Source organism: Dysidea avara, chromosome 11 (assembly GCF_963678975.1).
Source record: "Dysidea avara chromosome 11, odDysAvar1.4, whole genome shotgun sequence".
Lineage (NCBI taxonomy): Eukaryota > Metazoa > Porifera > Demospongiae > Dictyoceratida > Dysideidae > Dysidea > Dysidea avara.
The window spans coordinates 4896761-4922149 of NC_089282.1; the positions used below are offsets into that span (position 1 = coordinate 4896761).

Consider the following 25389-nt stretch of genomic DNA (forward strand, 5'->3'; position numbering starts at 1 on the left):
AGCTAACCCTCATTGCATGGACTATAGCCAGCTATAAAATGCACAAATTCCAGTGCATAGCTTTGGTAAATGGTATGTTATGGCATTTGAAGTCATCAATGACACATTTTATACTCTTGGTATTAGTAGCTACTACAAAAATCAAATCACAAGTGCATTAGTAGCTAATCACATGCAGGGTTGACTGCAATTCTATAAAGTTTTCTGTAGGCTCCAGCTCTAAATGTCACAGCTATTGTTTTCTTTGCTTCAATTAGCTAAATCAATCTTCTTAGGTCTGCCAGCTCACTCCAATCTGTACAACGACCGTTTCCTTAACTTATTTAATAAACACTTTTACAGTGAGATAAGTCCCTAATGAGTTACACTTGTTGACACTATAGTGCTGCATCATGCGTGATTATTAGCTAGACAATTAGGTGTCGCCTCCCACCCACACTGCAAATAGATACCCAATGTAACTACAGAGCATGGGTAGCAGTGTCCGGAATTAGATGCAGTCCGTTATTATGTAGTGTCCGGAATCTGAAAACATATTCTACCTATAAGTGCACCTACAAATGCCATAAGGCAAGAAGTTTTCATGGGATATAAATTTTCCAAGATTTTGTGGACGTCTTATCTACGAAATTTATCCTGGAGATCAATGTCTCAGGAGAGCATGACAGAAGCCATAGTCTGCTGCATGTAACAGATATTCACGTCAGTAAATGAGTAGGTAAGCAATATGATTGGATGCAGTTTTCAATATAAGTGCTTAGTGCTAGAGTCACCAGACCCTTCCTGCTAGTGAAGGGGCGGCCACGCCAGATTAGGAACAAGAGGGCTGACACAAAGTGCTATCAAAAATTCATATTCTAGCTCTCCCTGATTCTCTTCCCTGGTAATTAGTTGCCTTGGTCACGTGACGAAAGTCTTTAATTGGTCGTGTATTATAATTACTCATCCAGTGAAACCTGTTCACATACAGTAAAAATAAACTTATGGCTCACGTGAACGCGTCGGATCCCTTGAGGACCAACCTACCAAGGATAACAGACGTCCCTATGAACTAACTTCATACAAAATAATGGTACTCACAGTTGTCTGTATGGTATAGGTAAGCTTGTAACCGCCCTGGTTTTGTGCAATTCTAATTAAAGCTCAGCACTTGCAATTGCACGTGATCTGTATTTACGATTAAAGGACAAGTTTTAATGTAAGCTACTCACAGGCTTTGTAGCTAACCAGCCTAGTCAACTGGTAAGTGTTAATGTTGTCCCCACAGTAAGCTGGCTCTTGTTGGCCATCCTGTATTATTCATGTCTGTTATGTAAGTGGTGTACTGAAGTGTAACTGCACCCGAGTATGCAAGTCCCTGGAACCTTCATATAAAAGTCAAAGTTCAATTTGTGTCCTAGCTGTGGTTGCTTTATGAAGGATGTTGAGTATAGGCAGCCACCTCGCTTTAGACAGGTTCCACTGTATATCCTATTGAGGTGTGGCTAAAAACTTCATACGTGTGTGCAATCTGAATTTTGCAAAAAAAAGTTTTCACTGAAAATAGAGCCATATATGACTTTTCAGAACACCTTAATTAAACATAGCAGCTGCTACAATGTATTGCCATTTTAGATAGGTTTTCCAGGGATGTATAGCTGTGGTGTTCCCATAAGAGTGACAGGTGATGGGGTGATCATCAGCTATAGTCTTTTATGTTCACCTGATGGTTTTGTCCTGGAACAAGTATTTTTTTCTTGTTTTAAACATGTCTGCGTCTATACTAAATGTATGGGATATTTTTAAAGCCTCATAACTCACTTATTCTTATCCATATCAAAGTGCTTTTTTTATAGACAGTTCCGGTGTTTAAAGGCTTTACAGCACTACTAAATGTTTGGGCAGCTGGCCCATATAACAAGAGATATTAACAAGAAGTGAGGGCTCAGGTGAACTCACTAACTGGCTACACCTTGCAGACAAACTGAAGCCAATAGCACTGTCTCGGTCACTTCAGTAGGGGTACTATGTGGGCTTTTATATACCATATAGCAAGATTTTCCAAGTGAGAAATTTTCATGGCTTGATTTTCCTCCTCACATTGTTAGGGTGGTCGCTATCTGAGAAATATTTTCCCTAAAAAAACTCGCTATACAGTACCTACCAAAGTTTAAGGAGACCCGGTGACTTGAAGTTGTTGACATGAACGTTGTTAGCCAGGCAGTGTATATAGCATCTTGTGCTGATCAGTAGAATTATTTTAATTTGTTATATCAAGTCACAAATGTATATTTAATAACAGAGGATTGTGAAATGTTTGCAGATCTTTTGGTTCACACAATTAGAGATTACTGTCTCTGAAGCATGCTCATAGTTGATGAGTGCTTTGCGGGAAAAGGGTCTGGCTACATAAGTCTGGACACAGCATATCACACTAGCCGGACATTTTTGAGGGACAAATTTTTCACAAAAAGGTGCAAAAAATCTAATTTCACGTTTTTTTTATTCAGGAACAATGGTGATACATGTAATCAGTGGTAATACATGTCACCTATGATAGTATTTTCATGAAGTTGTCCTCTCTCACAGAAATTTCTGGCTATACAGTACCTACTGCACAGAATTGTTTTCGACGAGTCATATCATAAAGGATTTCCCTATTCGTTTGACAAGCTTGTAGATGGTGAATGCAATGTTTCTGTGAATATCAACCCAGGTTAGGTACTTCTTTATTACACTGGAATCTCTATATAGCAGTATGGGACCAAAAATATTTAACCCATTTGTGCTCTTTCAAGGCACTTGTGAAGTGCAGATGCTCTCCCGCTATTAGTAGTGAAGCTTATAGTTAGTGTATCATACACAATTTGTATAATGATCAGTGGCAGATTTGAGTTTGTTAGGAGAGGTCCCATTGTACATCAAGACATATAATATTTCGTGTGTTCTGTTAAAGCACCACCACACATGTGTATATGTAAAATGCAGCATGATGGGGTGTGTCGAGAAGCTAATACAGCTCAAGGCAAAGATCATTCATCCCTACCTCTTTTCTACCTTATACATACCCCTGAACAACTCCGAATTAAGGTCACAATAGAAAACCTCCATAATGAGAAGGAAAAAAATCTTGAAATGCATTGAGGAACAATCAGTAAGAATTCACATGTTTGTACTACATGTTGGAGGTGAATTAACATTAATGGTTGTACTTTACTGGATGTGAAGAAAATTTTAGATCTCTTGAGTTCCCATAACACGTTAGTATCAAACTGTTTGTGGATGTCTTTAATATTGGAACAGCAAAGTTTTCATGTTAACATATGTCTGAACAGATTTTGCCAAACACTAAATGCATAGGATATTTTTAAAAGCCTTAACTCATATCAAAATAGTTTGATAAAAGGTTATGGTGTATTACAAGCTTGATAGCTCCAGTAGAGATGTTCTGTGTAACATTAGTGTATTTAAAAGAAGGTGAACTGTGTCTGGTGAACTGTACCTAGTAAGTCTCTAAACTGTTCCATGTGTCAGGTGTAGCTTAGGGCATCTGCCCCCTTGCAGATGTAATTTGACTCATAATTATTCTTTAAATTTTGGGAAACAAGCATGTTAGCCTTGGGGAATCATCTTTTTTAATAGAATTAGAGTTAGAGCTATATTTATAAGGAGGTTTTTATTGAACATAGTAAGAACACCTGATGGATATTGTATCTGTTATAATACATGTATCTAATCTATCTCTTGCATAGCAAAAGTCTTGGAGTCACTGACAGTGGCCCCATCAGCTGAAGGACTGCAGGGATAGAGAACTGCCAAGGAAGATATGCCACAGTTGGCTTATATTGATTCAAATGTTCAAACAATTTCAGAAGATTCAATAAATATGGTAAATTGAACACTAGATGTCATGTAGTAAATTTTACAATGTACTGGTACTTGAATAAACAAATACCCACTGTAAGTGGCTTCTACATTTTTTTATTTTTCTATTTTTGAGATGTTCCCCCTGACTCCACCAGTATTTTATCTCATACATTTCCTATACTTTGCTGAGCTGTTTACTGTCCATGTAAAACTATGAACTTTGTATAAACCTTGTTAGGGTATTGTGCAATACAAAACATTAGAATGATATCAAATTTGTTTTATTATTTTTATAGCCTTTACTGGACCTCACTGTACCAGTCACAATTGGAAGACACTATTTGTTGCTGAGTCAGGAAGTGTTGGTCAGTTACAGGTACAGTAGTTTGATGTTTGTTTCTGTTGTTTCTCTGTAGTAGTAACTATTGTCATATAATGAGACCAGCTGTTTTTAGAACATGTACTTGTTATATAGAGGGGTACTGTGGCCTCTTTCCCTAGACAACTGATAGCAGTACATATCGACCATAAGATGTTACTATATATTCAGACAGTTCTCAATGAGAAGTTGCAACACTGTATTAGACACTATGTATTTTGCTTGTTGACAGTACTGCTTCACTGCTGCCTGAACAATAATGTGTAAAATATATGTTAGTTATTGAACGTATGGTCCTACCTTTCTGACTTTCCTTGCAAACACAGAGTCAATGATCATCACCTGGTTGTGTATCCCTAGCAATCTTACCTAAGTTTATTAAAAAAAGGAGAACAACAGACATAAAAGTTGATGTAACACAAAAATCACCCCCCTATCTGCCCTTAAGCAATTATTTGTGTGGTTTTCACTTTGAAAATCAAATTATAACACAATAGCAGTCACCAAGTCTAGGCTATGTATGCCATCAGCATTTTTTCTGTTTGTTGTTATTGTTCAGTTTTTTTCAATATGTAAAGAAGGGTAATTTATGGTTGATGCAAGAATTCGACCTCGTCCACATGCACAGTACTTTAAGAGGTTTCAAAAAAGAATGAATAAACAAGTAAATTACACTTTCTTACACACCTGTCCATACTTTGTTACTTATGTGTAACAGCTATGTTAACTCAATAAATACTTTCATAGCCATACAGAGCAGTACATTGCACATATTTATACCTTACAAGGATGTGTTGGTCACAGAAAGCTACACAGCAGTTTATTGTCATAAATCACAGAGTCTGCTTGTGCATCCTCAAAATAAAATGTCCCAAACAGGAAATGGACTTTCTACTTTTAAAAGTGCCTTTTATGTATGCATAGATGCATTCCAGCAGAATGCTGGAGCACTTCCATTACTTGGCACATTGGATCTTGTAGCAAGTAAGTGTATGGACTTACCAACTGGTTGTTACTAAGGTACTTCCTGGGGTTTTCTACTGTTTTGTTGAGTTATACATTATTGTAAAAGGGTTCAGTATTAAGTACACAGTGTATTTTAGAACTTAAATGCTAGTTAAGAACTGTAGGGGTCAAAGTACAACCTTGCATGACTCGGTACTAGCACACACCTTATAATATAGTGTGTACTAGCTTTTAAGCTAAACTGTAAGACATGTATACTATGTGGATGCCACTAGGACACACACATAAATGTGGAGATGTTTTATTATGGCAGGGACGGAGTACAGTACTGCAAAGGAGGGGGAACTTTAGGAAATATTTTAAAATGATTATCTACTTAAGTGTATGAAACATAAGCATACTGGTCTGGGGCATGCCCCTTATGAGATTGAATCTGAGAACATTTTTTTTGGTACACGTGTGCTTGAATAGGATACTACTCCTATGGCAACATTAAGATACTGTACAAGTAGATACATCAGTAAATTGTGGCATTTAAAATAGACTCACATACTTGATTATCTGCTAATGGAGACAGATAGAATAAATTGCATAGCAGACACCAACTTATACGGTTCCACTGAATGTTCTATTAGAGTAGTTAGGTGATCGCTGTACTAGAGTATCTCAATTTCGTACTATCCCAATACTGATTCATGTAGTATTCCAATCTTAACCTTTAGAAGAAATCCTATACTAAGTCTAGGGAAAGTACATCTACTGTCAGCAGATTTGTTGTACCTCATTCAGCCTTGTTTATAAGTCTTGGACATAAGTCATTCAGCCTTGAACATAAGTCATTTCTTGTAGCACTGAACTTGTAATTCCCTCTATTAATGTTTTGAAATTACACTAAATAACTCTGACACAGTTTGGGAACCTTACAATGTAAAATTGAAGCCTAGGATAGCTTACTAACTCAACTTGGTTCATTGGCTCACACTACAGTTTATTCCAGGCCTCATATTGGCTATACCCTGACCAGTTATTGGTGTGAGCAAAGGCCTGTGTGCTTGTCGATACTGATACATAGTTGCATGCTGTGTGCATGCACACAGTTAAATTATAACTGAAATTTTCACGGAATGTGTAAAATAGCAAATTTCACATTTTTTTACCAGGAGCAATCAATTAATGGTAATATGTGTAACCTACAGTAGTATTTTTGTGGAGCCATCATCCTTCACAAAGTTTGTGGACATTTCATCACTCAAACTTTCTAGCTATACAGTACCTACTGCACAGAGAATTTCTTTAGTGAAATATATATCATAAAAGATTTCCTTGTTTACGTAGCTATTATACAGGAGGCTAATAAAGAATTGGACTTAAGTCATTTATTTCTTGGTAAACTTGTAGATGATGAACTGCTCTGAATATCAACCTACTTCTTTATTATACTGGAACCTCTCCATAGAAGTTTGGTATTTGGCCCATTTGTGCTGGGGTTGATGTCCTCCTTCAATAGTAATGAAAGCACTTCTGAAGTGCAGGTACTCTCCTGCTATTATCAGTGAAGCTTATACAATGTGCATAATGATCAGTGGTAATTCAGTGGCAGATTTTGAGTTTGCTAGGAGAGGTCCTCACTGTACATTAAAACGTAATATAATTATTTTCATGTGTTCTGTTCATTATACGTAGTTAAAGCATCACCATGTATATGTACAGAAAATGGAGGCTAATATAGCCGCTCAAGGCAAAGGTTTATTAATCCTTACCCCATAAAAGTAACTTCTCTACCGTATGTATAATACATGTCACTCAATACATAATTCATCATTCCTTTTAGTGTTAATTCATCTTAGTATCACTCTTTAAAGTCACTGTATAGTGCAACCTTTCTTGAACAGCTTTGGATTAAGGACACACTAGAAAACCTCCTAAAAATCTTGACGGTCTGGCTCAGTCCATTTTTACCTTTGAAACAGAGAAATTCTACATTGCAGTAAAATTAAGCTTAATGCATTATAGGGAAGATCCTACTGTATTGCTAACAAAGACTGTTAACAAGAAGAAAATGTTTTTCACATCACATTACTTCATAAGAGTCATAACTTTGCGTTTCTATCATGGTTTGGTCAGCTACCTAGCGTTACTGGGTGGTCTGGACCAGTCAGTAAGAATGTACTGCATGTTGGAGGTGAATTAACATTAAAGAAAATTTTAGATCTCTGAGTTCCCATAACACGTTAAAAATCAAGTGGATGTCTTTAATATTGGAACATCAACCTTTTCATGTTAACATATGTCTGAACAGATTTTGCCAAACACTAAATGCATGGGGATATTAAAAGCCTTCACTCATATCAAAATGGTTTGATAAAAGGATATGGTGTATTACAAGTTTGATAGTTCCAGTAGAGATGGTCTGTGTAACATAAGTGTATTGAAAAGAATGAGGTCTTAGGTGAACTGTTGTAGTAAGTCTCTAAAATGTTTCCACGTGTCAGATGCAGCTTAGGGCATCTGACCCCTTGCAGATGTAATTTGACTCATAATTATTCTTTAACTTTTGGGAAACAAGCATCTCTTAGTCTTGGGAATCATTTTGTTTAATAGAATTAGGGTTAGAGCTATACTTATAAGGAAGTTTTTATTGAACATAGTAAGAATACCCGATGGATATTGTATCTGTTCTAATACATGTATCTAATCTATCTCTTGCACAGCAAAACTCATATTCAAGCTGGAGTCACTGACAGCGGACCCATCAGCTGAAGCACTACAGGGATAGAGAACTTCCAAGGAAGGTATGCCTGCAGTGGGCATACATTGATTTAAATGCTTGAACAATTTTAGAAGATTCAATAAAAACCCAAGCATGTCAGTTTGAATGAATGGTAAATCAGAAATTGAATACTAGAAATGTCATGTAATAATTTTTTACAATGTACTTGAATAGACAAATACCCACTGTATGTGGCTCCTACATTTTTTTTTTGTTTTCTATTTTTGGAATAGTCCCCTGGTGGAGTCAGTATTCTATCTCATACATTTCCTATACTTTACTCAGCTGTTTACTGTCCATGTAAAACAATGAACTTTGTGTAAACCTTGTTAAGGGATTGTGCAATACAAAACATGAGATTTGTTTTATTATTTTATAGCCTGTTTAGACTTTGCAGGACCTCACTGTACCAGTCACAATTGGAAGACACTATTTGCTGCTGAGTAAGGAACTGTGTTGGTCAGAAGTAATCTGATTAGTTGTGATGTGTGTTTAAGTTTTTAGCCAGCTAATACGTTGTATTTAGAACAACTTTATGCATGTAATGGGGTACAGGGGCCTCTTTCCCCAGGCAACTGATACTATATTCAGACAGTTCTCAATGAGAAGTTACAAAGCTGTATTAGATACCATGTTCTTATCTTTTGCTTGTTTTATACATTGTTGAGTCTTCCAAACCACATCAATAGTATTCACCAATACTGTAGATAGTGTAGAGTTTGGTTTTTCTTCCTAAAGTGCTGGTCAGTATATTCATATGCTCTTTAAAGAACAATGTTTTCACTAAGCACCTGTAGCCCACAGTGTGGCAAACATTCCATGTTATAGTTTGGTGGTCGATTTCCTTAACTACATAATTGTGTACTTATTTATACAGTGTATTTAGCCCTACACAACAAGTAGCAGTGATTGTGTTATTATGTAACAGTTTGTATGTATAGTATCCCCTCTGTTTGAAATAATCTGTAACTATTGAGACCAGTTGGTAAGCGCATACACTTACATACCATATAGTAAAAAACTTTGGCAGTAAAAAAGTTTAGTGAATTTGGCGAATAGCATTACAATTACCAAAGTTTTATCCACCAATTATTTTTAGCAATCACATGAGCAGGTTAGCCATGTTGAAAGGATGGGTATCGAAGTATCGTGACAGATATCGTGGGCATTTCCAAGCATTCCCTTGGATTGTTGCTATGTTCATTGTCCCCATAAGAGTTCATGAAAATCCAAACATTGCTCTCAACATTACAAGAACGAGCGAACGATGCTTACGCTATGTACCACTCGAATGCAATGTCACTACATGCAAGTGCAAGCAATTAAAAGACTTGCTAATTAAGGGGTGTGGTAGCCATTTTCATCATGAGTCGTCATCTCTCAATGTAAGGGATAAAGACATGCAATTGAAGTGGCTCCCACATCCCTTAATTGGTTAGTTGTTAATCATCCGCACTCATGTGTAGTGATGTTGCATTTGGGCGGTACAGTACGTGGTAGCTAAAAATTTTCAGGCGAAGCCCCATTCGCCAAAGTTTTTTTCGTCAATTTTGCAAATAGTGGGTTTTTTCCAAACGTTTTACTGCCATAGTTTTTGTACTATACAGTACAACATATGAATGGAAGTCTTCCGGCATTCTGCTAGGATGCATGCATGGAAAAGGCACTTTTTAGAAAGTAGGAATGTCAGTTTCTTCTTTTGTGACATTTTATTTTGAGAATGTGCACAAGAAGGTATGTACCATACCATGTGATTCATGACAGTAAACTGCTGTGAAGTTTTCTGTTACTATAGAGATGAACACATCCTTGTTACTGTACATTAGTAGCAAAGTATGGACAAGTGTGTGGGAAAGTATGTTTGTTCATTCATTTTTTGAAACCTGTGTGTGGCATTTGGATGTGTGTGGATGAGGTCAAATTCTTTAGCATGCTTGCATCATACCATAAATTACCCTTCTTTTGTATTGAAAAACCACCAGTGAACAGCCTAGACTAATGACTTTATTGTTGATTATTTGTGCTGATGTGTACTGAGGGGAATATGGAGTACTCAATATGCTTTATATCTATTTTCTCCTTTCTAGTTGGGCTTATAAACTATTCAAATCACTAGGATTATATATACACAACCAGATGACGACAACGTTTGCCAGGAAAGCCAGAAATGTAGAAACATGTATTTGAGCTGACATATATTTTATGTACTAAGAATCACTGCATAGCAAGGCATTATTCATGTCTGTTATAGTTAATCGGATGCCTGCAGGTTCAAGGCTGCCCAGGTCCAGTCATAGATTTTTCCTCCTTTCTCCACCTTATACTTTCTGTAACAACTCTGTAGGACCAGATGTCCTACACACCTTCAGCACTTGTGCTGTAAAGTCTTAATAAATAAATGAAATAAAAACAAACGGGTGCTTATAAGCTCCTGATGTTATTGCTGATGTAATTTAATCCCATCCTCTTTGCATAACTCCTTTCTTATAAATAGCCATGATGCAACGAAAAGGTTGTTGAAGAAGGCTAGGTAGCTTCTCTATCTCTTGCTAGTTTAAGACCTCAGAGAAATTAAATCCTCTTACTGTCTCCCAGGTTGTGTGCTAATTATTATAAAGAAAGACGTTTAGCATATTCTACTTGAGATCTATATCATAAGATCACAGAAACAGTGGTCTCAACTTGTTTTGGCCAAAAGTTAGGCCATACCAAATTAATCATATGTTTCATGGATTGTTTGCCCTCTAGAAGTGACCTGGCAGGTCAAAAAATAAAAATGTAAATCATTTCAGCTGTAACTGACTGTTTATATGACTGCTCTATTAGAGTCTCAATCTTGACAGGTGCAAAAGCTAAAGTCCTTCCGGAATAAAGTGATGGAACTCCATTCCTTCTCATTTGCTACTACACCTGTTACTGCTTGCACAATTTTAAAAGTCTACAGCTATATTAGCAATCTTTTTAAGAGATCGTGTGATTTACATGTATTTTTGGGTTGCCTGACCTGCCGCATCCATGATTAATTTGTCATGTCCTTAATGGAATACAAACACACAGAACACACAGAAAGGTATTTCTGTGCACCATTCCACCATATAACAACAATCAGTTTTAACAAGTAATTGGTAATTCATGAATTATCATTGGTATAAAATGTGGTGATCAGGAGTCCATAAGCAGCTTAGCATTTGGGTTCTAAGGTGATTGAAGCATATTAGTTGATAAACTCATTGTTATTAAACATATCAACTAGGTGATTGTTCCGAAGAATGTAACACATTAACTTGTGGGGTAAAGAATGACTATACCTGCTTAGTATTTAGTTACTCTTGGTTACATTTAGTGTCATTCTATAATTCCATAATTATTACTGATTATGTTTCCAGATTTTGAGTTTGGTCAGCTACCCAGTGTTGGTGATGAAGTGAAGAAGATAAACTAGGGAAGTAGAAGGCTGGACCAATCAGTAAGAATTGCACAAGTTTGGGAGGCAGATTTGCCAAACACTGAAGCCTTAACTCATATCAAAAATGTTTTTTTGATAAGGGGTTTATAGCGTATTTATGAGCTTGATAGCTCCAGTAGATGTATGACCTCTATCCAAAATGACGTCACAAACGTAAAATGGCATCCAATAGTGGGGAGACTTTAATACAGATGCCTATGGAGAAAAATTTTTGATCAGTCACATTTCAGCCAAGAAAAAAAATGACAGAGCTACAGCCAACGGATATGGTTATAAGACATTACAATAAATCTCTTGGAAGCTTTTTGATCGTAGATTTTGACAATAGTGTAAGTTCGTCTTTATATTATTTATAACCGTACCTGTTAGTTAGAACTCTGTATCTTCTGTCTTGGCTGAAATCTGCTGTATAATGATCGATCAATTTTTTTTCTCTATAGCGTCTGTACTTTAAAATATTAAAGTCCCCCCCCCACTATTGGCGGCCATTTTATGTTTGTGACATCATTTTGCATAGAGAGATGGTCTGTGTAACATAAGTTATATGTATTTTTAAAACGAGGGCTTGGGTAAACTGTAGGAATAATTCTCTAAAACTGTTTCCATGTATCAAGTACAACTGAGGCCTGGGGGACTTTGTGTTACATCTGCCCCCATGCAGATGTAATTTGACTCATAATTAATCTTTAACTTTTGGGAAACAACCATCCTAGTCTTGGGGAAACATTTTGTTTGATAGAATTAGAGTTAGAGCTATGCTTACAGTTTATAAGGAGGTTTAATCAAACATAGTAAACGTGTATCTATATCTCTTGCACAGCAAAAATCTCTTGTCCAAGCAAGACAGAGGCCCACCGAGCTGAAGCACTACAAAGTATTAAGGACTTTCAGGAAGGTATGCCTCAGTGACCAATATTGATTTATATGCTCAAATAGTTTCAGAAGATATTCCAAGCACGTCAGTTTGAATGGGGTGGTAAATCAGAAATCAGACACTAGAAATGTCATGTAATACATTTTTACAATGTAGACAAATACCTGCTGTTAAGTGGTTTCTACATTTCTTAATTTATCTTCTATGTTGAGAGATAGCCACCAGTATTTATCTCATACATTTCCTATGCTTTACTCAGCTGTTTACTGTTCATGTAAAACTACGGGATTGTGCAATACAAAACATGAGAATGATATCAATTTTGTTTTATTATTTTTATAGCCTGTCAGGACCTCACTGTGCCAGTCACAATTGGAAGAAGACACTATTTGCTGCTGTGTCAGGAAGTGTGTTGGCCAATTACAGGTGCAGTAATCTGATTAGCTGTGGTATTTGATTAGGCCATTTTTATAAGTTTTTAGCCAGCTAATACATTGTATTTTAGAACAACTTTACACATGTGCTAGTTATAAAGGGGCCAGACTTATTGCCATGCCCGGGCACTGGGCAGGCAAGCCATTCTACTATCTGCAACACACATACACATGTCCATCTTCACATGGACATCAACAGACATTTTAAAATGTGTTGTGCATCAAACCTACATATATACTCTACCTACACTAACTGTATGCAAGATAATAACCTTACTAATTGCGATCGCTAGCTAGCTATTGTCTTCTTATCACATACATACAGCGGTGTCTTAATACCAGACTAGCAGGGAATTTGAATAAAAGTACAGAGCGCTTATAGTAGACTACCTGCATCACGTGATGACTTTAAACTGGAGATAATCAGTCTACAAACAGAAAAAAAGAAATAAATGCCACCTGAACTATCAGTCTAAGCCCCAGTATCCATACACACAGCTTGAATGGCTTCCCAAATTTCCTTAATTCAAGTTTTCTTCACACAGTCCACACTTCACCACAAACACAAAGACACACTATCCCTATCTGTATAAAAAAAATTCTGTCTTTAATTCTTTGTCACGATGCTGACCGTGTTTTATTTGTACTAATGTCTATTTATTGCTTTTCATTCGCCATTAATACCACAATCGAATAACTTACAGTAAAAACCCAGGGGGGAAACCCGGTTACCGCTGGCCAGCCAGAAAGAAAGCATTGGCGAAGTGTACACACAGTAAGTTGTGTTAGCTATTCTTGTATATTATAAGTTAAGTGATTGTTCATCAGTGAATTCAACCCACCTCCTTGGGTAACTGAGGTAGGGCAAAGTGGCTTGATGCCTAGGCAATGCCCTGGCTTGCCCAGGTCTGGTTACTCCACACAGCGGCCTCTTAACTGATAGCAGTCCATAAGGACCATAAGATGTTATATTCATACAGTTCTCAATGAGAAGTTACAAAGCTGTATAAGATACCATGTTCTTATCTTTTGCTTGTGTCATACATTGTTGAGTCTTCCAAACCACATCAAGAGTATTCACCAGTACTGTGGAGTTTCTATTCATATGTTCTTGTTTCCACTAAGCACCCACTCCTTTGCAGCCTACAATGTGGCAAACATTCCATATTATAGTTTGGTGGTCGATTTCCTTAACTACATAATTGTGTACTTATTTATACAGTGTATTTAGCCCTACACAAACAAGTAGCAATGATTGTGTTATTATGCAACAATTTTGTATGTAGTGTCCCAGCAGGATACCTCTGTTTGAAATAATCTGTGAACTGTTGTACCTGACCAGTTGGTAAGTCCATACACTTACTTGCTACAACACTAATGTATTGCAATGCACATGTGTGGATGTGTGCCAGCATTCTGCTGGGATACATGTGTACAGTGTATGATACTACATAAAAGGCACTTTTTAAAAGTAGGAATGTCCATTTCCTGTTTGGGATTATTAGACTATGTGATTTATGATAGTAAATTGTTATGAAGCTTTCTGTTACTATAGTGACTGTACAAATATGTACTGCTCAGTGTAGCTATGAAAGTTTTTATTGCTTTAACATGGCTATTATAGATAAGCAATATGGGCAGGTGTGTGAGAAAATGTGATTTACTTGCTTATTGTGGTTAACATTCTTTTTAGACAGTGAAAACCATGGTCTCACTGACTTATGCAAATGTATGCCTTGCATAGATTTTGTAACTGCATAAACAGATGTGTGGTATGCACATGACACTTCACAATGACTTGACCTCTCTTCATTCCGTTTCAGTCAACTTCCATGGAATATATCGAGTGTATCGTCATTCTAGAAGAGAATTTGCTTCTTTTCCACTCGACTTCATCAGTTGGCGGTGTATGTGCCTTGGGTGTACAGCACTCTCCGTAGTAGACTATACGCTTGACAACTAAAACATCATGGGAATGAAGTCTCTTGCAGGTGCAATCCAACTGACTCAGACATTTAATATCTATACTTGAGTAGCACTGTGACACAGTACTTCAACTCCATCTTAAAAATTCAAACTGTGTTCACATGTGTCCACTGGAGGTGTGACAAGGACTCTATCCATTACATGCTTTGTCGTACCTGTTTGTATTCATTGCTCAACAATGTGATATGTGCGCTATTATAGACCATCACAGAGTTGTTTGTGCGCTGCCCAGATCTAGTGTAGTGTACAACTAATATTGAGCCAGCTACTTATGATGGCTGGGAAAAAGTTGATGATGGTTGGGAAAGAAACTGCGATGGTTGGGCAAATGCCCACTCATGTCCACCCTTTGCTACATCACTGAGGTTCAGTGTTAAGTACAGTGTATTTTAGGAGCACTGTAGGGGTCAAAGTGCAGCCTTGCATGGTTCAGAACTAGCACACACCTTATACTAATAGTTGGCAAGGCATGGAAAATACTGTCAGCAGGCAAGTTGTACCTCAATCTTTTATTTGCTTTCTTTGAATGAGCTTGTAATTCAATGGCTATTGTGCTAAATAAAGCTGACACAGTTTAGGAACGTCAAATGTGAAATTGAAACCTGGGCCAGGTTATTTATTTTATTAAGACTTTACAGCACGGTTACTAGCTCAACTTTGTTCAATTGTCTCATATTCCAGGCCATACACTGGCCAGCTATTACAAAGCTACTTTTTGTGTAAACAGTGCAATTTACAACTGCTGTGTGTCTATTGCTGATGTAAAAACTCATCTCTTATAATAGCTGCACTGTACAGTATGCATGCAGTCATTCATGTCCATGATGCAGCGAAGAGGATGTTGATATAGGCTAGGTAGCTATATGTCCATTGCATGTAAGTAGGAAAAAAAAGAATTGAATGTAAATAGATGTAATTTGTTGCATATTTAGATCATGGATGATATCATAGTCATATGTATTATCATTAATTAATTAATATTTTTTGAAGAACAGCTGAGTTGTTATTTTTGTGTACACAGGTGATGAATTGTGGTTTTCATTTTTGCTACCTTACATGGAGAAAATTTCCTGTTGTGTATTAAATTGAAGAGGTTCGGCTTATCCTTCTTGAGGTCTACAACACATATGGAGATCACAGAAACAATGGTCTCAAAAATAAGGGGTGAGTGTTTTTGTGTGATAAAATGTGAGTACACTGAAAAGTATTTCTGTGCACCATTCCTCCATATAGTATAGCAACTTGGTAATTGGTATGCAATGCAGTGATCAGAAGCGTATAAGTGGCATGGCACTTATGGGCTTAAAGTATTACTTGACAATTAGTCGATAAACTCATTGTTAATTACGACATCATCTAGGTGATAGCTTTGAAGAACTTGTGGTAAAGAATGTCTATCTATACCTGTAGATACCCTTAGCAATGGGTTTCATTCACACTGCATTCTCTATTTCTGCAATTATATTGCATGTGCAATATCCAACAATTCAATGATCATGTTGTCCAATTTTGTACCCCTATGAGCATTCTATGGTATCACAGCATTACACTATCACAGCATTCACAGCATTATGCTGTGGATATGTGTAGAGGAGTTGAAATTATGTGGTGATTGTCAGGTAATACTTCAGGCAATGAAAATCAACAAAAGTGCTGACTGTATAGGATATGAAAACCACAAACTACTTAGTGTGGCTTTGCTGGGTATTTTTCCCATTATTCTCCTTTTGTTACTTGTTCTAGTGGTTGGAGGCACTACATGTCAGCTGACCTAATGTCTGGCTGGACCTGATCAGTTGATGCTGTGCACACGTCCATCTCGGAGGCAAGCAAAATCAGGCCATGGCAAACACCAGCAGTGTAAATGTGTGTAAATAGTAGTTACAGCTGTGCTTTGGTATAGTATAATTATGGTTATAATATTCATGTGCCTAATATTGTTTGTGTGTTTTTGGTACACACATGCATGCATTTTAGGGTTGAGACAAATGGTTTGAAGTTTCGTTTGGTCTCATAACATTTGGATGCCACCAAAGCTTTGATACTAACAAGTTAAACCAGATGCACATTGCACAAGTATTATCACTCCTTGTGGAAGCTGCCATTTACATACTTTTTGGTTAGTTATAAAAGACTAGCCTAATAATATACATATATTTAGCTGCAGTGATTAACCAAGTAAATACAAATCATGCATGTGTTATGGAGGCCATTAGTACTAAGTATGTTATGTGTTAGTATGAACAGTGCTTGTTCTATGATTTGACTACATACCATGACTTGCAGTACTTCATAAAATCAATATCCACATAGAGGTGTACCAATAATCCTATCAGTTATTGGTTATATCGGTCTTGTTTTTGCATATTGGTATCAGATCAGTGACACATGTAGATAAGCAGCAGATACAGATATACATAATATTATTTTATATTGGTTATAGGCTAAAAGTCATATCAGTGCACCTCTACATCCACATGACACTTTGATTGTAAAATAAGAATATCATAAAGTGCAAAACTACATGTTGTAAGACCAAGAGTTCATAATATAGTAGTATATTATGAACTCTTGGTAAGACCATTGGAATCATTGTAACCAAATGCAAGTGCAAAAAGATTGTCGGAAAAAAATCCAGGATTCAAACCAGTTCACACATGCATAACATAATTAGACTATACACAATAGGTCGCCCTTTCCTGTCAGTATATAGACATGCATAAAAGGGTAATAAGAGAAGGATTAAATATCCATCTTCACATATAATGGTGAATAACTTTTTGATATTTACTGCACTGGTATGAGTAGTGCAAAAAAAATGTACGCGAAAATTGCAGCTTGAGATGATGTCCGCTAAAATAACACCCGCGTAAATATTTAGCTATAGGGTGCATGCATTTATATAGCTACTCACTGCACGTAATTCATTACATCATGCATGATTTTCGCTACATGGCTACATGTCACCAGTTAAAACCCAATGGAGTGCATTTGTAGGTGCTAGGCAGGTAGCTAGTTCAATAGTGAAGTAAACGACTGTACAACCATAGGACGACAAAGGAGAGCGATGAACACGGCACACGGCAAATTACAAGCAATTTTAGTACTATTGTACATAACGATCGCTAGGAGTGATGTGGTTAGCGAAGGAGGTGTGCCTGCACAGCAAGTACAGTTTTCAGTTTCACTAATTTACACTGACATGGAGAGTGATGATGGCACTCGTTACGGTGTTGTATCAGAACACACGATGATAATTCTACCAAGCAACGGGACCCTAACGTTACTTGAAACTCACGGCAACGCGGGCTCAAGCAGAATCTTAGCTACAACTCATCTCGAGAAGCGACCAGACGAGCTCCGCTATTTCGAATTGGAGGGATCGGTGTATATCACAGCCGTTTACTGGAACTCACTGCCAGAAGCTTGTGCTTACACGCATCGCCTTGGGAGGAAAATACGACACAAGTGTACTACACCATTAAGAATACTGAAGCTACAACATCAGATGCAAGATCCTAAAACGCTGAATGTTCCAGATGAGTTTGCTGTCTCGCTGTACATCGATGATGAACAACGACCATACGTATTTATGGTAATATTTGATCAGGACTATGGCGTTTTGTGGTCATATAACCTACTAAATGGCCGGTTTGAAGATTCGTACGAATTACCAGCAAATTGTACCTGCCATCCTTCCAATTGTTTCACAGATGTTAACAATACCAAAGGCCAGGTTGTCATAAACTGTGCAAGTGGCGACCAATACTTACATCAAATTGACAGTGGTGACTTTTTTGTGATTGGTCCAGCACCAGTTCAACAGGTGACTGTGAGCAACACCGCTGGTCAGCCACAGCTGGCCGTGATGACAAAACACTGGGATGAACTGAATCAAGACGTACTGATTGTGTCGAATATCACAAATGAAAGAGGGTATGCCAAATCCTTACCTATTACTAGCTTCCCAGCAAGTCCAACTGATAAACAACTATTACCTGATGGTGCAGTTATCATCCCTGTTAATGAATCAGATTTGGAGATCGTGTGTTTTCATGAGCCAGGCAAAAATGAAATATCAAGTTTTGTATTGCTCAATGACCTTAATATACGACCAATACCTATGAGCACCTCTATACCAGGTGACTTGGTAAACATTTCTACCATCACTGGACTTAGGGGTACTCCCAATTTGCTAGCAGCAGAGGTGACGTCATTTAACAATAACAAATACATATTGCGATTCGCTGCTGAGTTGGTAACCAATCCAGATTTAGAGACAATAGCATCACCTAAGACTACAGCATCGCCTAGCCATAGTGTGCCAACAGTTTATTATAAATCAGGTGCATCTGTATCTCAGGGGACATCTACAAGAGCATCCACTTCTTCAAATCAAGGGACTTCTAGTCCACCAACAGATGCAGTGACTGGAGACACAACTACCTCAGTACCACCTACTACTGTACCGGAGTTGAATGCAAGTACACCTACTGTTGACACATCTAAGGCCAGCGAAACATCATTAAGTGATTGTAAAGTACATATTTCATTTGCTGTTGCTGCAACAGCAGGATTAGCATTATGCATAGGAATTGTACTATCCTGCTGTGTTTACTGCAGATCACAGACACGTCACAATAAAAGATACCTAACAGTGCGTAATTAGTACAAATGCACACATGCATTAGTTATGGTTTTTTTTTGTTTTTTTTAAATAGTACTAATGTATGCAAAATTAACACAAGTACTCATTACTGCATCTGATTTTATTGCTATTGTAAACTTGTATATCCTTGTATTTTCACTTTTGTTGTACACTTGCAAAATGCATGCAGTATAAATATTTTAATATATGCAAGGTATCATGTTTGCATTACTGTAATCCTGAAAACTAAACCAGCATGCTTTGCAATGCGCATTTGTCAATTATGAAAAGTAAACCACAAGGTCGACGTCAGAGGAAATTGCCACACGAACAACACAAGCTTGCTTATACAGTATGAGAATGGCTGTACGATAATGTAGCACGCAGAATGGAGTACATGATGTTGTATAGATCACACTTCGTCTTATTTATGATTCATGCAAAGTTTGCATAATCGTGTCCACTATCTTGTTGTTAACACAATTGTAAAATTAGCATGTGTTATAGTAGCTAGCAATCTGACACATGCATGGTACAGTTTCTAACTACACTTGATTATATACACAACTTGAAGGTGTTTAAAGTTTCAAATCCAGTCAAAAGCATGTATCATAGTGTTTAGATTTCTTAGATCCTTGACCTCTAAATACCCTTGGGTTCCCCCATGAGGTAAAGTTTCATTTCTACCACTGACCTTAACTGTATAATTACTTCCATATTCAGTGCATGGGTTATGATCCCAAACACAATGCATGCAAGGGCTCTTAGTTATAGATACAATGTACCAGTAGTATGCCACAGTGCCACATAATGCAGTGTTGGCAGTCCTATCACTGCATGTATACATACATATCAGTGATATAATAATTATATCATGCATATGGAAAGGATTCTTGATTGTGCAAAGCCAGACATTATGTACAATTCTATAAACACCCTCACGTTATTACACCATTATCTCTTATGCAGCATTACTGAAGTTGCGCAATGAAAAGCAATCAAAATACAATTTCTGAAGAGTATATTTTAGACCCAATGAGCATAATTTTGAGCATTATAGGCTTTATCTACATTTTGGAAAAGGGCTCACAAGCATACTAGGCAGTTTTTAAAGCACAAGCCTACAGCTACAAAATCACGAGAAGGCTCTGTTTGATTGGTTTAATGATTGATAAACAACATTGGTCAACGGCTTTCTGTATAATAGAAAGTTTGAAGTAAAGAGTGATGTCAGTACGCATTTCAAAGAATTTATTTAAACAGTATTAGTATGCTTACACAGCCTTGCATGAAAATACCCATGCAGGATTCTTTAATAACTATCCACTGCATGTGATCACTGACCAGTGTTGTAACAAGTACATGAATTTAGGAATCTTTGCAATACAGGAAGTCACCAGAAATGTGACCTATCAAAGTTGTGGTAATGTAATTCTGGCACATTTATTGATGGATCATGTTTTTCGATTGGCGCTTTACAGTTTTGTTACAAACATTACGCTCCCATCACTGGTCTAGACCAATTTACTTGAGCCACAATTGTGTGTTGCCTGTAATTGGATTTATCAAACTTTTGCACTGGCTAAAATCTTGACCAAAATGATTCCGGCAACATAATTAGTTTAAAAACATTCATGCTGTACTAACATGTTATATGCCTGTTCAAATTACAATACAACAAGTTTCAACCCCAGGCTATATACAAATAGTGGACATATAGTGTATTTTTTGAATAGCGGCACTGTGACAATAACTTAACGTCTTACTGGTCTCTTCACTGAGTTGAATCCTTTACTAAAGCTGAATATGATTTTGTAAATTCAATTAACATAAAAAAGCATAAGAGTACAGGAAGGAAGAAACTATATAAGAAATAGTCGTGCATGTACATCACACCACATGTGTAATTGTAAGAGAACATTGATATGTGAACTTCACTCTGATGCAACTAGAAATGCTGTGACAAACTGAAAGATGTATAAAGAAAGTTATAGCAGCTGTGGCAGTGTATCATAAGAAAAGTCCTATACAAAAATCATGTATACAAACCTTCAAAGCTTGCAAGCAAGTACTATGGGAAAAAAAAAGAAATTTAACAATTCATATACCAGAACCACCTGTACCATGGAAGACAAGTGGAGGAGGATGCATGCTGACACTGCGAGTGCATTTATTTGTATGTAAAGTAGAAGCAAGCTATCAGTGAAGTTTAAAATTCGAAAGTGCACTGTTCAGTATATTCATCTGGTCAACCTCATTTATATTGCTCTTGTATTCTTAGGGGATCATGTGTGTAGTAACTGTGTAGGTGGAATACTATAGGTGCTTGTAGTTAAGGTTACAGTATAGTAACAGGTAATTTTTGAATGCCTATTGATACTTTTTGAGAAGGCCAATAAACCAGTCTTCTGAGTCTAGCTGCATGAAAGGTTTAATATTTTATGTTGCTACAGTGTAGTTTGAGGCAGGTGGAACACTACAAGTTGTTGTAGCAAGACAGGTAAGCCAGCTCCTACATTGCTCAGCTCCAGCTGTCACTATCATGTTTTCCCAACTCCAAATGTAGCAAGAGCTGTAGGCTCTATGGGCAGTTCTGGAGCATGTTGATACTGTACATTAAATTTATTAGGTCCTGTGGAAGCGTTTTTGGCGTATTTCTTCCCAGTGACAGAGATATAAGCCTTCAAAGAGCTTGTTTCACTTAAAGAAACTTTAATAATATTAATGTCTTCACAAACAGTAACTTAAAATATCGCTTCCACAGTACCTAGATATTTTAGTTGCTTTGTCAAAATTATAGGGATTCAGTAATCTGTTAGCATAGATATACAGACAAGTACCCAGGATTGGAATCATCTGGTTTTTCGTGCCGGATCATTGTGGAAGTAGCAATATCTTCGAATTTATCACACAGAAGACTAGTTTTACTCTTGTGACTACTTCCTAAAACATTAATAGTTAGTTGCCGTGTGTTATAAGTCTGGTTCCTTCAATAATGGTGGCTACGTATTGGCCAGCCACACCAAGAGACACCTACAAACTAGGCCCTACTGCTAATTAACCACCCTCTTTCATGAGGAAGGTTTATCAACAACTAAACAAACACTCACATATGTGAATGACGTATTTCACTATCCTGCCCTTTTCAAAGGGGGTAACAATGATCCGGCGAACACATTTGTATTGAAGTCAATAGGCTCACATGAGATGATTCCAATCCCAGGTACTTGTCTGTATATCTATGCTGTTAGTCTGGTTTTTGGCAGTGCGTTTTTGAAAAACATCGCACTATCATGCACCACACACCCAAGAACACTTGTTGTTCTGCAGTATGTACAAATAGTTGTATTGCTAGTTGGTGAAATTATTTAAATCCTTTAGAGCAGGTTCTGTAATTTGTTCCACCCACGCTTTTAAAAATATACTATAACCTTAAACCCAATAATTGTCAAAGAGAGCTAAAACATGGAAAACAGATTCTGCTAGTCTGGCTTCATAGAGAATTGGAAACCTGCCAACTCTTATCAATAAGAACCTTGCGTTTGTTGCAAGTGCGACCATTGAATAACTAATAAGTACTTAATATGAGTACTGAATTTTTTCCGTAACACTTATAGAGAGGTTGTGACACGCAATAACATTTAAACCATTTTCCTAGCATAGAGTGCATACATATTTTGCCCTAAAAAAATGGCGTCTTATTGTGCGCACATGATTTTATAGAGTGCCACGCCCTAGGTCGCAACACGTCTATATCATGTCTATATCATTTCTAACTTCCGCTTGGAAGCAATCCTACATATCAATAGACCTGTACAACTTAAAAACCTCACAGCTGAAAAGTTGCAGTCAACAAGAAATCTTTCAATCTAGAGGAGCCATCTCAACTTGACCAAACTGCATGAGTCAAAAATTAAAGTAAATAAGTTCAAATGGTGTATTAACCTGTTCAAAATAAATTATCATTTTATGATGGAATGCATATGTGGAAATGGGTAGTGTTATACAAGTTCTTGTAAAAATAAGGTATAGTATAAGGACCTAACAAAGCCCCACAAAATAGTGGCACAAACAAATGTACTCAGGAGCCAAAGGTGCCTGCTGCATAACTGGCAAGTAGTGAAATCATGAAACCATTAATTGACTGGTATGTGCCCACACACAAAAAACTGCAATATCATCTTCCTGTTGGTTATAAAAGACATGCTAGGTATGTTGTTGGGTGTTTCAACTTCCCCTTTACACTTTCACACCCATGTACACATACAGTGTATCACAACAAATCTGTTAGCAACCATTGTACTGAACTTCCATTCAAGCTCCTACTGTTTTAAGCCTTTATCAGAGTGAGGGATGAATCCAACACAAATTACTTGAGGTCCCAAGATGGAATCTGGAATCTTGGTCAAGAATCAATCTTCCGAATATTTCTTGTAAATTATCTCGCGTGCTGTCTTACAATTTTAGTCTCATGAGCACTGTACACATTTGTACAGGCAATAGCACAACTATAACCTGCATTTCTGGCATCGCCAGTGATCCAATTAGCCTGGAGTGCATAAAGTGTTAATATATGGGTAGCCACTGCATGTAAATTTTGAAACTTGGAATCTGGTACCTTTGCAAAAACTCTGGTGACATTTGGAATCTTACACGCAATTTTTGGATGGTGCATTTTATGCTCTGCTATATATGCGTTGCTGCACTACAATATTTCACCTAAAACTAATAGACCTTCATGACACACGAGTCATTAATGATTGGAAGTTTACCTAACTCTGTTGTAGAAAGTACTTAAATTAACACTTTTAAGTCGCTGTTAGATAGATTTACTGCTGTATAACGTCAATACATTGATCGGGTATACAGGCTTTGCCTTTACCCGTATTTAATCATAATCATGCAATCACAAAAAGTGCAGCGCTGACTATGTTTCACTAATGTGTAGGATGAACCAATCTCATCACCTAAAACTGTTCACCAAAGGTGTTGTGCCTCGCAAATTACTTCTCGTTTTACAATAGACTTTAGACTAGTGGTTATTAACACCACACGGCGCTTATCGATTACAGATTAGAGTAGTGGTGGTAGTTATGAGACACTTAACTTCAAAGCATTGAAGTTACCTAAAACTGTAACCCTGGTATTTCACACTAATACTATGGAAAAGTGTACCCATAAACTACATTAACCTAAAAATTCAAAAAATTTCCTGCTTTGTGGTGGTCTGCATGATAATTTTTCTGGAACACTGTAGATGTGTGTATTATGAGACATATGGGGGTATTATGAGACGCTGTGCTTGAAAGTTGACTATTTCATATTTAATTACGGTAGATTTCATATGTAAAGGGTAGCAGGGACACTGTAGACAGTCGGAAAAGATTAGTTGACTTCATATGTCTACTTTACACCTTTGTACTCTTAACTACATAGTGAGTGGTACAAAGAGAATCATCGACAGTATGCCAATATGATGTAGTACATTTAAGGAGCTATATCATCCCATAATTAGCTTTGTGGTTGACTTATAATTACTATCTGTGATGATCTGAATAGGTACTATCTCTTTACTCCTAAATCTGCAGGATTTAACCTGCTCAACTGGTTTTAAGCTATGCGACCCATATTACCCCCTGTCCCACAATACCAGCCTCTACTCTATATGGCGCTATCGCCTTAACTAATATTTTCTCGAGCAATATTGTGCGGATTTGCATGCGGATATCTAAACGTTTCAAGGATAATATCTTCTAGTCAGTCTGCAAGCCAGCCGGCTAGACCGAGCGCGCCAGACCAACTATTTTCACTGCTAGCCCTCCGAACTTAGTAAATTATGTGACACCTCACCTCATTGCTCGTTATTGCTTGATGTGCTGAAGCTTCTCGGCTTCTCTAGTTGAGTACCATGACAACCACGTCATCACCATAACCACACCCACATTTAAGCGCCTGCCAGCGAGGGGTCGTGGATGGTTTGGACGCGATAAATTTCCTGTAAATCTTGGTGTTTCTCCGTA

The 25389-nt window shown here is 37.2% G+C and overlaps 1 protein-coding gene and 2 long non-coding RNA genes across 10 annotated transcripts; 1 reads left to right on the top strand and 2 right to left on the bottom strand.

The window, feature by feature from the left end:
- Positions 1 to 85: 85 nt before the first annotated feature.
- On the bottom strand, positions 86 to 1172 carry LOC136237920 (uncharacterized). The gene is made up of 3 exons (XR_010692639.1): positions 1081 to 1172; positions 993 to 1022; positions 86 to 295 (listed from the first exon to the last, which is right to left on the bottom strand). It is a non-coding gene; the product is annotated as an uncharacterized lncRNA (long non-coding RNA).
- Positions 959 to 19606, top strand: LOC136237919 (uncharacterized). 8 transcript variants are annotated; one of them, XM_066028182.1, is made up of 12 exons: positions 977 to 1242; positions 3732 to 3868; positions 4143 to 4222; positions 7903 to 7983; positions 8033 to 8073; positions 8341 to 8404; positions 11348 to 11427; positions 12248 to 12322; positions 12644 to 12727; positions 14022 to 14080; positions 15743 to 15885; positions 16465 to 19606. In XM_066028182.1, exon 12 carries the CDS (start codon positions 17789 to 17791, stop codon positions 19388 to 19390), a length of 1602 nt encoding a protein of 533 aa, XP_065884254.1. In that variant the 5' UTR covers positions 977 to 1242; positions 3732 to 3868; positions 4143 to 4222; positions 7903 to 7983; positions 8033 to 8073; positions 8341 to 8404; positions 11348 to 11427; positions 12248 to 12322; positions 12644 to 12727; positions 14022 to 14080; positions 15743 to 15885; positions 16465 to 17788; the 3' UTR covers positions 19391 to 19606. The 8 variants fall into 8 exon arrangements, with proteins under 8 accessions (XP_065884256.1, XP_065884254.1, XP_065884255.1 ...); XM_066028183.1 differs by lacking the exon at positions 8033 to 8073 and having other exon boundaries at positions 16465 to 16587; positions 16699 to 19606; XM_066028180.1 differs by lacking the exon at positions 8033 to 8073 and having other exon boundaries at positions 997 to 1099; positions 1148 to 1242.
- Positions 4129 to 25306, bottom strand: LOC136237921 (uncharacterized). The gene is made up of 3 exons (XR_010692640.1): positions 25220 to 25306; positions 4526 to 4594; positions 4129 to 4474 (listed from the first exon to the last, which is right to left on the bottom strand). It is a non-coding gene; the product is annotated as an uncharacterized lncRNA (long non-coding RNA).
- Positions 25307 to 25389: the final 83 nt, after the last annotated feature.